The sequence below is a fragment of the Somniosus microcephalus genome, chromosome 11, assembly GCF_052327205.1.
Source record: "Somniosus microcephalus isolate GS21.2 chromosome 11, FLI_Smic_1.0, whole genome shotgun sequence".
In the NCBI taxonomy this organism is placed as follows: domain Eukaryota; kingdom Metazoa; phylum Chordata; class Chondrichthyes; order Squaliformes; family Somniosidae; genus Somniosus; species Somniosus microcephalus.
The window spans coordinates 234,667,684-234,680,792 of NC_140997.1; the positions used below are offsets into that span (position 1 = coordinate 234,667,684).

Genomic DNA, 13,109 nt, shown 5'->3' on the forward strand with positions numbered 1-13,109 from the left:
GGCGAGTGTCCCATCACCCGGGGGACAGGGCGAGTGTCCCATCACCCGGGGGACAGGGCGAGTGTCCCATCACCCGGGGGACAGGGCGAGTGTCCCATTACCCAGGGGACAGGGCGAGTGTCCCATCACCCGGGGGACAGGGCGAGTGTCCCATCACCCAGGGGACAGGGCGAGTGTCCCATCACCCGGGGGACAGGGCGAGTGTCCCATCACCCAGGGGACAGGGCGAGTGTCCCATCACCCGGGGGACAGGGCGAGTGTCCCATCACCCAGGGGACAGGGCGAGTGTCCCATTACCCAGGGGACAGGGCGAGTGTCCCATCACCCAGGGACAGGGCGAGTGTCCCATTACCCAGGGGACAGGGCGAGTGTCCCATTACCCAGGGGACAGGGCGAGTGTCCCATCACCCAGGGACAGGGCGAGTAGCCCATCACCCAGGGGACAGGGCGAGTAGCCCATCACCCAGGGGACAGGGCGAGTGTCCCATTACCCAGGGGACAGGGCGAGTGTCCTATCACCCAGGGGACAGGGCGAGTAGCCCATCACCCAGGGGACAGGGCGAGAGTCCCATCACCCAGGGGACAGGGCGAGTGTCCCATCACCCGGGGGACAGGGCGAGTGTCCCATCACCCGGGGGACAGGGCGAGTGTCCCATCACCCAGGGGACAGGGCGAGTGACCCATCACCCAGGGGACAGGGCGAGTGTCCCATCACCCAGGGGACAGGGCGAGTGACCCATCACCCGGGGGACAGGGCGAGTGTCCCATCACCCAGGGGACAGGGCGAGTGTCCCATCACCCAGGGGAGAGGGCGAGTGTCCCATCACCCGGGGGACAGGGCGAGAGTCCCATCACCCAGGGGACAGGGCGAGTGTCCCATCACCCGGGGGACAGGGCGAGTGTCCCAGCACCCAGGGGACAGGGCGAGTGTCCCATCACCCAGGGGACAGGGCGAGTGTCCCATCACCCAGGGGACAGGGCGAGTGTCCCATCACCCGGGGGACAGGGCGAGTGTCCCATCACCCAGGGGACAGGGCGAGTGTCCCATCACCCAGGGGACAGGGCGAGTGTCCCATCACCCGGGGGACAGGGCGAGTGTCCCATCACCCAGGGGACAGGGCGAGTGTCCCATCACCCAGGGGACAGGGCGAGTGTCCCATCACCCGGGGGACAGGGCGAGTGTCCCATCACCCAGGGGACAGGGCGAGTGTCCCATCACCCATGGGACAGGGCGAGTGTCCCATCACCCAGGGGACAGGGCGAGTGACCCATCACCCATGGGACAGGGCGAGTGTCCCATCACCCAGGGGACAGGGCGAGTGTCCCATCACGCCGGGGGACAGGGCGAGAGTCCCATCACCCGGGGGACAGGGCGAGTGTCCCATCACCCAGGGGACAGGGCGAGTGTCCTATCACCCGGGGGACAGGGCGAGTGTGCCGTCACCCGGGGGACAGGGCGAGTGTCCCATCACCCAGGGGACAGGGCGAGTGTCCCGTCACCCAGAGGACAGGGCGAGAGTCCCATCACCCAGGGGACAGGGCGAGTGTCCCATCACCCAGAGGGACAGGGCGAGTGTCCCATCACCCAGGGGACAGGGCGAGTGTCCCATCACCCAGGGGACAGGGCGAGTGTCCCATCACCCAGGGGACAGGGCGAGTGTCCCATCACCCGGGGGACAGGGCGAGTGTCCCATCACCCAGGGGACAGGGCGAGTGTCCCATCACCCAGGGGACAGGGCGAGTGACCCATCACCCATGGGACAGGGCGAGTGTCCCATCACCCAGGGGACAGGGCGAGTGTCCCATCACGCCGGGGGACAGGGCGAGAGTCCCATCACCCGGGGGACAGGGCGAGTGTCCCATCACCCAGGGGACAGGGCGAGTGTCCTATCACCCGGGGGACAGGGCGAGTGTGCCGTCACCCGGGGGACAGGGCGAGTGTCCCATCACCCAGGGGACAGGGCGAGTGTCCCGTCACCCAGAGGACAGGGCGAGAGTCCCATCACCCAGGGGACAGGGCGAGTGTCCCATCACCCAGAGGGACAGGGCGAGTGTCCCATCACCCAGGGGAGAGGGCGAGTGTCCCATCACCCAGAGGGACAGGGCGAGTGTCCCATCACCCAGGGGACAGGGCGAATGTCCCATCACCCGGGGGACAGGGCGAGTGTCCCATCACCCAGGGGACAGGGCGAGTGTCCCATCACCCGGGGGACAGGGCGAGTGACCCATCACCCGGGGGACAGGGCGAGTGTCCCATCACCCAGGGGACAGGGTGAGTGTCCCATCACCAGGGACAGGGCGAGTGGAGGGAGTGCCTCCTCAGTATCTTTCGTGGTAGCAGATTAAATGGGTGGTTAGAGTCCATGATAGGGAGAGTATCCATGGGCTGTGGGAGTAGATTAAATGGGTGGGTAGAGTCTGTGACAGAGGAGAGTGTCCATGGGCTGTGGGAGGAGATTAAATGGGTGGGTAGAGTCTGTGATAGGGGAGAGTGTACATGGGCTGTGGGAGGAGATTAAATGGGTGGGTAGAGTCTGTGATAGGGGAGAGTGTCCATGGGCTGTGGGAGGAGATTTAATGGGTGGTTCGTGTCTGTGATAGGGGAGAGTGTCCATGGGCTGTGGGAGGAGATTAAATGGGTGGGTAGAGTCTGTGATAGGGGTGAGTGTCCATGGGCTGTGGGAGGAGATTAAATGGGTGGGTAGAGCCTGTGATAGGGGAGAGTGTCCATGGGCTGTGGGAGGAGATTAAATGGGTGGGTAGAGTCCATGATAGGGGATAGTGTCCATGGGCTGTGGGAGGAGATTAAATGGGTGGGTAGAGTCTGTGATAGGGGATAGTGTCCATGGGCTGTGGGAGGCAGTGATTTGATGGGTGGGTAGAGTCTGTGATAGGGGAGAGTGTACATGGGCTGTGGGAGGAGATTAAATGGGTGGGTCGAGTCTGTGATAGGGGAGAGTGTCCATGGGCTGTGGGAGGAGATTAAATGGGTGGGTCGAGTCTGTGATAGGGGAGAGTGTCCATGGGCTGTGGGAGGCAGTGATTTGATGGGCCGAATGGCTCTTTCCCCCATTCTTGCTCCTTTGGTGTGGATGAAGTTAACTCTCGGGGGACTCGCTGTTCACAGTTTATTTTTTAAACGCACTCCTATTCTTTTTCATAGCCTGAGGCGACAAGTGAGCGCTATCAACAAACTGTCGGAGAAGGGAATGTTTTTCTGGGATTACGGGAATGCCTTCCTACTCGAAGCTAAACGAGCAGGTGAGTGAAATGAAACTAGGAGCCACCTTCCAGGGTTTAGCGTCCAGTGTGTCGAGTAATTTATAACACACCTTTTAATTTGTTATTTATACTTGATTTTACTGTTTTACCAGTCACATACGGGGATACGGATCATCGGAACATAGGAACAGGAGGAGGCCATTCAGCCCCTCGAGTCTGTTCCGCCATTCAATGGGATCATGGCTGATTTTTTTAATTCATTAATGGAATATGGGCGTTGCTGGCATGTCCAGCATTTATTGCCCCTCACTAATTGCCCTTGAGAAGGTGGTGGTGAGCCGCCTTCTTGAACCGCTGCAGTCCGTGTGGTGAAGGTGCTCCCACAGTGTTGTTAGGGAGGGAGTTCCAGGATTTTGACCCAGCGACGATGAAGGATCGGCGATATATTTCCACGTCAGGATGGTGTGTGACTTGGAGGGGAACTTGGAGGTGGTGGTGTTCCCATGCGCCTGCTGCCCTTGTCCTTCTAGGTGGAAGAGGTGGCGGGTTTGGGAGGTGCTGCCGAAGAAGCCTTGGCGAGTTGCTGCAGTGCATCTTGTAGATGGTCCACACTGCAGCCATCAATTGCCGTTTGCGGAAGAGAGTTCCAAACTTCTACCACCCTTTGTGTGTCGAAGTGTTTCCTAATTTCACTCCTGAAAGGTCTGGCTCTAATTTTTAGACTCTGCCCCCTAGTCCTCGACTCCCCAACCAGCGGAAATAGTTTCTCTCTATCTACCCTATCTGTTCCCCTTAATATCCTGAAAACTTCGATGAGATCACCCCTTACCCTTCTAAATTCCAAGGAATACAACCCTAGTTTGTGTAATCTCTCCTCGTAACTTAACCCTTGGAGTCCGGGTATTATTCTGGTAAACCTGTGCTGCCCTCCCTCCAAGGCCAATATATCCTTCCTAAGGTGTGGTGCCCAGAACTGCTCCCAGTGCTCCAGGTGTGGTCTGACCAGGGCTCTGTACAGCTGATCAAAGATGAGAAAAGGTCATTAGCCCCTTTGAGTTTGGTCCTCTCAGACCTGAACTCTCTCGGCCGAGCATCCAGTAACACCATGTCCTTTAGTAGACTTTGACTGCCTATACTTGCCTGGCAGATTATTGGAAATATTTATCGCACTTTGATAAAAGATTCTATCCGAGGTCAGTTTTAAGTTTGTTCTTCGTTTACTTAAGTTTTAGTCCTCTGGTCCCACTGCCTGCACTGTCACTGCCTTCAGTGTCACTGCCTTCACTGTCACTGCCTGCACTGTCACTGCCTTCACTGTCACTGGCTGCACTGTCACTGGCTGCACTGTCACTGCCTGCACTGTCACTGCCTTCACTGTCACTGCCTGCACTGTCACTGGCTGCACTGTCACTGCCTTCACTGTCACTGCCTGCACTGTCACTGCCTGCACTGTCACTGCCTTCACTGTCACTGCCTGCACTGTCACTGCCTTCAGTGTCACTGCCTTCACTGTCACTGCCTTCACTGTCACTGCCTGCACTGTCACTGCCTTCACTGTCACTGCCTGCACTGTCACTGCCTGCACTGTCAATCCTTCACTGTCACTGCCTGCACTGTCACTGCCTTCACTGTCACTGCCTTCACTGTCACTGCCTTCACTGTCACTGGCTGCACTGTCACTGCCTGCACTGTTGGTGAAGGAATATCCTGGGGTCACTTGGTCTGTACCATTTATTCGCCTCACCCGCACACTCTGAGACTCCCTCCTTAAACCCCCCCGTACCCACCTTCTTCCCCAAATCACTCCCCTGCCCATCGCCCCCCCCGCACCCCCCGCCAACCCCCTCCCCCGCCAGACCCCCCCAAACCTGCAAACACCTGTCAAACACCTGCCCGGGATCTGTGAAGAAACACGGGATATTTTGACACGGCAGAGAGAGAGAAACTATTTCCTCTGGTGGGGGGAGTCCAGAACAAGGGGGCAGAACCTTAAAATTAGAGCCAGGCCGTTCAGGGGTGATGTCAGGAAGCACTTCTTCACACAAAGGGTGCTGGGAATCTGGAACTCTCTCCCCCAAAAATACTGTGGATTCGGGGGTCAATTGAAAACTTCAAAACTGCGATTGCTAGATTTTTGTTAGGTGAGGGTATCAAGGGCTACGGAACCAAGGCGGGATGGAGTTAAGATACAGATCAGCCAGGATCTAATTGAATGGTGGAACAGGCTCAAGGGGCTGAATGGCCTCCTCCTGTTCCTCTGCTTTGTGACAGTAACAACAAGGTGATCTTATTGGGATATTTCAGATCTTAAAAGAACCAGATAAAGGATCCCAGAGAGAGGTTCAATATTAACAACAACAACTTGTATTTTTATAGCGCCTTTAATGTAGTAAAACGTCCCAAGGTGCTTCACAGGAGTATTAGAAGACAAAAATTGACACCTAGTCACATAAGGAGATATTAGGACAGGTGTCCAGAGGCTTGCTCAAAGAAGTAGGTTTTAAGCAGAGTCTTAAAAGAGAAGAGAGAGGCGGAGAGGTTTAGGAAAGGAGTTTAGGGCCCAGGCAGCTGAAGGCATGGCCGCCAATGGTGGAGCGAAGGAAGAGGGGGATGAGGCCGGAGTTAGGCAGAGATCTCGGAGGTTTGTAGGGGCTGGTGGAGGGGTGAGGCCATGGAGGGATTTGAAAACAAGAATGATCATTTTAAAATTGAGGTGGTGCCGGACCGGGAGCTAATGTAGGTCAGCGAGCACAGGGGGTGATGGGTGAACGGGACTGGGTGTGAGTTAGGACACGGGGCAGTGAGCAAAGGGGGTGATGGGTGAACGGGACTGGGTGTGAGTTAGGACACGGGGCAGTGAGCACAGCGGGTGATGGGTGAGTGGGACTGGGTGTGAGTTAGGACACGGGGCAGTGAGCACAGGGGGTGATGGGTGAATGGGACTGGGTGTGAGTTAGGACACGGGGCAGTGAGCACAGGGGGTGATGGGTGAACGGGACTGGGTGTGAGTTAGGACACAGGGCAGTGAGCACAGGGGGTGATGGGTGAACGGGACTGGGTGTGAGTTAGGACACGGGGCAGTGAGCACAGGGGGTGATGGGTGAATGGGACGTGGTGTGAGTTAGGACACGGGGCAGTGAGCACAGCGGGTGATGGGTGAATGGGACTGGGTGTGAGTTAGGACACGGGGCAGTGAGCACAGGGGGCGATGGGTGAACGGGACTGGGTGTGAGTTAGGACACGGGGCAGTGAGCACAGGGGGCGATGGGTGAACGGGACTGGGTGAGAGTTAGGACATGGGGCAGTGAGCACAGGGGGTGATGGGTGAACGGGACTGGGTGCGAGTTAGGACACGGGGCAGTGAGCACAGGGGGTGATGGGTGAACGGGACTGGGTGTGAGTTAGGACACGGGGCAGTGAGCACAGGGGGTGATGGGTGAACGGGACTGGGTGTCAGTTAGGACACGGGGCAGTGAGCACAGGGGGTGATGGGTGAACGGGACTGGGTGTGAGTTAGGACACGGGGCAGTGAGCACAGGGGGTGATGGGTGAACGGGACTGGGTGTGAGTTAGGACACGGGGCAGTGAGCACAGTGGGTGATGGGTGAACGGGGCTGGGTGTGAGTTAGGACACGGGGCAGTGAGCACAGGGGGTGATGGGTGAACGGGACTGGGTGTGAGTTAGGACACGGGGCAGTGAGCACAGGGGGTGATGGGTGAACGGGACTGGGTGTGAGTTAGGACACGGGGCAGTGAGCACAGGGGGTGATGGGTGAACGGGGCTGGGTGTGAGTTAGGACATGGGGCAGTGAGCACAGGGGGCGATGGTTGAACGGGACTGGGTGTGAGTTAGGACACAGGGCAGTGAGCACAGGGGTTGATGGGTGAACGGGACTGGGTGTGAGTTAGGACACGGGGCAGTGAGCACGGGGTGTTGGGTGAACGGGACTGGGTGTGATTTAGGACACGGGGCAGTGAGCACAGGGGGTGATGGGTGAACGGGACTGGGTGTGAGTTAGGACACGGGGCAGTGAGCACAGGGGGTGATGGGTGAACGGGACTGGGTGTGAGTTAGGACACGGGGCAGTGAGCACAGGGGGTGATGGGTGAACGGGACTGGGTGTGAGTTAGGACACGGGGCAGTGAGCACAGGGGGTGATGGGTGAACGGGACTGGGTGTGAGTTAGGACACGGGGCAGTGAGCACAGGGGGTGATGGGTGAACGGGACTGGGTGTGAGTTAGGACACGGGGCAGTGAGCACAGGGGGTGATGGGTGAACGGGACTGGGTGTGAGTTAGGACACGGGGCAGTGAGCACAGGGGGTGATGGGTGAACGGGACTGGGTGTGAGTTAGGACGCGGAGCAGTGAGCACAGGGGGTGATGGGTGAACGGGACTGGGTGTGAGTTAGGACACGGGGCAGTGAGCACAGCGGGTGATGGGTGAGTGGGACTGGGTGTGAGTTAGGACACGGGGCAGTGAGCACAGGGGGTGATGTGTGAACGGGACTGGGTGTGAGTTAGGACACGGGGCAGTGAGCACAGGGGGTGATGGGTGAACGGGACTGGGTGTGAGTTAGGACACGGGGCAGTGAGCACAGCGGGTGATGGGTGAGTGGGACTGGGTGTGAGTTAGGACACGGGGCAGTGAGCACAGGGGGTGATGGGTGAATGGGACTGGGTGTGAGTTAGGACACGGGGCAGTGAGCACAGGGGGTGATGGGTGAACGGGACTGGGTGTGAGTTAGGACACGGGGCAGTGAGCACAGGGGGTGATGGGTGAACGGGACTGGGTGTGAGTTAGGACATGGGGCAGTGAGCACAGTGGGTGATGGGTGAACGGGACGTGGTGTGAGTTAGGACACGGGGCAGTGAGCACAGCGGGTGATGGGTGAGTGGGACTGGGTGTGAGTTAGGACACGGGGCAGTGAGCAAAGGGGGTGATGGGTGAACGGGACTGGGTGTGAGTTAGGACACGGGGCAGTGAGCACAGCGGGTGATGGGTGAGTGGGACTGGGTGTGAGTTAGGACACGGGGCAGTGAGCACAGGGGGTGATGGGTGAATGGGACTGGGTGTGAGTTAGGACACGGGGCAGTGAGCACAGGGGGTGATGGGTGAACGGGACTGGGTGTGAGTTAGGACACAGGGCAGTGAGCACAGGGGGTGATGGGTGAACGGGACTGGGTGTGAGTTAGGACACGGGGCAGTGAGCACAGGGGGTGATGGGTGAATGGGACGTGGTGTGAGTTAGGACACGGGGCAGTGAGCACAGCGGGTGATGGGTGAATGGGACTGGGTGTGAGTTAGGACACGGGGCAGTGAGCACAGGGGGCGATGGGTGAACGGGACTGGGTGTGAGTTAGGACACGGGGCAGTGAGCACAGGGGGCGATGGGTGAACAGGACTGGGTGAGAGTTAGGACACGGGGCAGTGAGCACAGGGGGTGATGGGTGAACGGGACTGGGTGCGAGTTAGGACACGGGGCAGTGAGCACAGGGGGTGATGGGTGAACGGGACTGGGTGCGAGTTAGGACACGGGGCAGTGAGCACAGGGGGTGATGGGTGAACGGGACTGGGTGTGAGTTAGGACACGGGGCAGTGAGCACAGGGGGTGATGGGTGAACGGGACTGGGTGCGAGTTAGGACACGGGGCAGTGAGCACAGGGGTTGATGGGTGAACGGGACTGGGTGTGAGTTAGGACACGGGGCAGTGAGCACGGGGTGTTGGGTGAACGGGACTGGGTGTGATTTAGGACACGGGGCAGTGAGCACAGGGGGTGATGGGTGTACGGGACTGGGTGTGAGTTAGGACACGGGGCAGTGAGCACAGGGGGTGATGGGTGAACGGGACTGGGTGTGAGTTAGGACACGGGGCAGTGAGCACAGGGGGTGATGGGTGAACGGGACTGGGTGTGAGTTAGGACACGGGGCAGTGAGCACAGGGGGTGATGGGTGAACGGGACTGGGTGTGAGTTAGGACACGGGGCAGTGAGCACAAGGGGTGATGGGTGAACGGGACTGGGTGTGAGTTAGGACACGGGGCAGTGAGCACAGGGGGTGATGGGTGAACGGGACTGGGTGCGAGTTAGGACACGGGGCAGTGAGCACAGGGGGTGATGGGTGAACGGGACTGGGTGTGAGATAGGACACGGGGCAGTGAGCACAGGGGGTGATGGGTGAACGGGAGTGGGTGTGAGTTAGGACACGGGGCAGTGAGCACAGGGGTGATGGGTGAACGGGACTGGGTGTGAGTTAGGACACGGGGCAGTGAGCACAGGGGGGTGATGGGTGAACTGGACGTGGTGAGAGTTAGGACACGGGGCAGTGAGCACAGCGGGTGATGGGTGAGTGGGACTGGGTGTGAGTTAGGACACGGGGCAGTGAGCACAGGGGGTGATGGGTGAACGGGACTGGGTGTGAGTTAGGACACGGGGCAGTGAGCACAGGGGGCGATGGGTGAACGGGACTGGGTGTGAGTTAGGACACGGGGCAGTGAGCACAGGGGGTGATGGGTGAACGGGACTGGGTGCGAGTTAGGACACGGGGCAGTGAGCACAGGGGGTGATGGGTGAACGGGACTGGGTGTGAGTTAGGACACGGGGCAGTGAGCACAGGGGGTGATGGGTGAACGGGACTGGGTGTGAGTTAGGACACGGGGCAGTGAGCACAGGGGGTGATGGGTGAACGGGACTGGGTGTGAGTTAGGACGCGGAGCAGTGAGCACAGGGGGTGATGTGTGAACGGGACTGGGTGTGAGTTAGGACACGGGGCAGTGAGCACAGGGGGTGATGGGTGAACGGGACTGGGTGTGAGTTAGGACACGGGGCAGTGAGCACAGCGGGTGATGGGTGAGTGGGACTGGGTATGAGTTAGGACACGGGGCAGTGAGCACAGGGGGTGATGGGTGAATGGGACTGGGTGTGAGTTAGGACACGGGGCAGTGAGCACAGGGGGTGATGGGTGAACGGGACTGGGTGTGAGTTAGGACACGGGGCAGTGAGCACAGGGGGTGATGGGTGAACGGGACTGGGTGTGAGTTAGGACATGGGGCAGTGAGCACAGTGGGTGATGGGTGAACGGGACGTGGTGTGAGTTAGGACACGGGGCAGTGAGCACAGCGGGTGATGGGTGAGTGGGACTGGGTGTGAGTTAGGACACGGGGCAGTGAGCACAGGGGGTGATGGGTGAACGGGACTGGGTGTGAGTTAGGACACGGGGCAGTGAGCACAGGGGGCGATGGGTGAACGGGACTGGGTGTGAGTTAGGACACGGGGCAGTGAGCACAGCGGGTGATGGGTGAGTGGGACTGGGTGTGAGTTAGGACACGGGGCAGTGAGCACAGCGGGTGATGGGTGAGTGGGACTGGGTGTGAGTTAGGACACGGGGCAGTGAGCACAGGGGGTGATGGGTGAACGGGACTGGGTGTGAGTTAGGACACGGGGCAGTGAGCACAGGGGGTGATGGGTGAACGGGACTGGGTGTGAGTTAGGACACAGGGCAGTGAGCACAGGGGGTGATGGGTGAACGGGACTGGGTGTGAGTTAGGACACGGGGCAGTGAGCACAGGGGGTGATGGGTGAACGGGACGTGGTGTGAGTTAGGACACGGGGCAGTGAGCACAGCGGGTGATGGGTGAGTGGGACTGGGTGTGAGTTAGGACACGGGGCAGTGAGCACAGGGGGTGATGGGTGAACGGGACTGGGTGTGAGTTAGGACACGGGGCAGTGAGCACAGGGGGCGATGGGTGAACGGGAGTGGGTGCGAGTTAGGACACGGGGCAGTGAGCACAGGGGGTGATGGGTGAACGGGACTGGGTGCGAGTTAGGACACGGGGCAGTGAGCACAGGGGGTGATGGGTGAACGGGACTGGGTGTGAGTTAGGACACGGGGCAGTGAGCACAGAGGGTGATGGGTGAACGGGACTGGGTGCGAGTTAGGACACGGGGCAGTGAGCACAGGGGGTGATGGGTGAACGGGACTGGGTGTGAGCTAGGACACGGGGCAGTGAGCACAGGGGGTGATGGGTGAACGGGACTGGGTGTGAGTTAGGACACGGGGCAGTGAGCACAGGGGGTGATGGGTGAACGGGACTGGGTGTGAGTTAGGACACGGGGCAGTGAGCACAGGGGGTGATGGGTGAACAGGACTGGGTGTGAGTTAGGACATGGGGCAGTGAGCACAGGGGTGATGGGTGAACGGGACTGGGTGTGAGTTAGGACACGGGGCAGTGAGCACAGTGGGTGATGGGTGAACGGGGCTGGGTGTGAGTTAGGACACGGGGCAGTGAGCACAGGGGGTGATGGGTGAACGGGACTGGGTGTGAGTTAGGACACGGGGCAGTGAGCACAGGGGGTGATGGGTGAACGGGACTGGGTGTGAGTTAGGACACGGGGCAGTGAGCACAGGGGGTGATGGGTGAACGGGGCTGGGTGTGAGTTAGGGCATGGGGCAGTGAGCACAGGGGGCGATGGGTGAATGGGACTGGGTGTGAGTTAGGACACGGGGCAGTGAGCACAGGGGGTGATGGGTGAACGGGACTGGGTGTGAGTTAGGACACGGGGCAGTGAGCACAGGGGGTGATGGGTGAACGGGGCTGGGTGTGAGTTAGGACATGGGGCAGTGAGCACAGGGGGCGATGGGTGAATGGGACTGGGTGTGAGTTAGGACACGGGGCAGTGAGCACAGGGGTTGATGGGTGAATGGGACTGGGTGTGAGTTAGGACACGGGGCAGTGAGCACAGGGGGTGATGGGTGAACGGGACTGGGTGTGATTTCGGACACGGGGCAGTGAGCACAGGGGGTGATGGGTGAACGGGACTGGGTGTGAGTTAGGACACGGGGCAGTGAGCACGGGGTGTTGGGTGAACGGGACTGGGTGTGATTTCGGACACGGGGCAGTGAGCACAGGGGGTGATGGGTGAACGGGACTGGGTGTGAGTTAGGACACGGGGCAGTGAGCACAGGGGGTGATGGGTGAACGGGACGTGGTGTGAGTTAGGACACGGGGCAGTGAGCACAGCGGGTGATGGGTGAGTGGGACTGGGTGTGAGTTAGGACACGGGGCAGTGAGCACAGGGGGCAATGGGTGAACGGGACTGGGCGTGAGTTAGGACAGGGGGCAGTGAGCACAGGGGGCGATGGGTGAACGGGACTGGGTGCGAGTTAGGACACGGGGCAGTGAGCACAGGGGGTGATGTGTGAATGGGACTGGGTGCGAGTTAGGACACGGGGCAGTGAGCACAGGGGGTGATGGGTGAACGGGACTGGGTGCGAGTTAGGACACGGGGCAGTGAGCACAGGGGGTGATGGGTGAACGGGACTGGGTGCGAGTTAGGACACGGGGCAGTGAGCACAGGGGGTGATGGGTGAACGGGACTGGGTGCGAGTTAGGACACGGGGCAGTGAGCACAGGGGGTGATGGGTGAACGGGACTGGGTGTGAGTTAGGACACGGGGCAGTGAGCACAGGGGGTGATGGGTGAACGGGACTGGGTGTGAGTTAGGACACGGGGCAGTGAGCACAGGGGGTGATGGGTGAACGGGACTGGGTGTGAGTTAGGACACGAGGCAGTGAGCACAGTGGGTGATGGTGAACGGGGCTGGGTGTGAGTTAGGACACGGGGCAGTGAGCACAGGGGGTGATGGGTGAACGGGACTGGGTGTGAGTTAGGACACGGGGCAGTGAGCACAGGGGGTGATGGGTGAACGGGACTGGGTGTGAGTTAGGACACGGGGCAGTGAGCACAGGGGGTGATGGGTGAACGGGACTGGGTGTGAGTTAGGACACGGGGCAGTGAGCACAGGGGGTGATGGGTGAACGGGACTGGGTGTGAGTTAGGACATGGGGCAGTGAGCACAGGGGTGATGGGTGAACGGGACTGGGTGTGA

The 13,109-nt window shown here is 60.1% G+C and overlaps 1 protein-coding gene across 2 annotated transcripts in view; it reads left to right on the forward strand.

Annotated features, from left to right (window-relative positions):
* The window catches only part of uroc1 (urocanate hydratase 1), a 183,088-nt gene that overhangs the window by 94,630 nt on the left and 75,349 nt on the right, over positions 1–13,109 (forward strand). For both annotated transcript variants that reach the window (XM_086002151.1, XM_086002152.1), the window contains one exon: positions 3,164–3,261. In XM_086002151.1, coding sequence (XP_085858277.1) covers positions 3,164–3,261 — 98 coding nt within the window. The remainder of the gene's footprint in view (positions 1–3,163; positions 3,262–13,109) is intronic.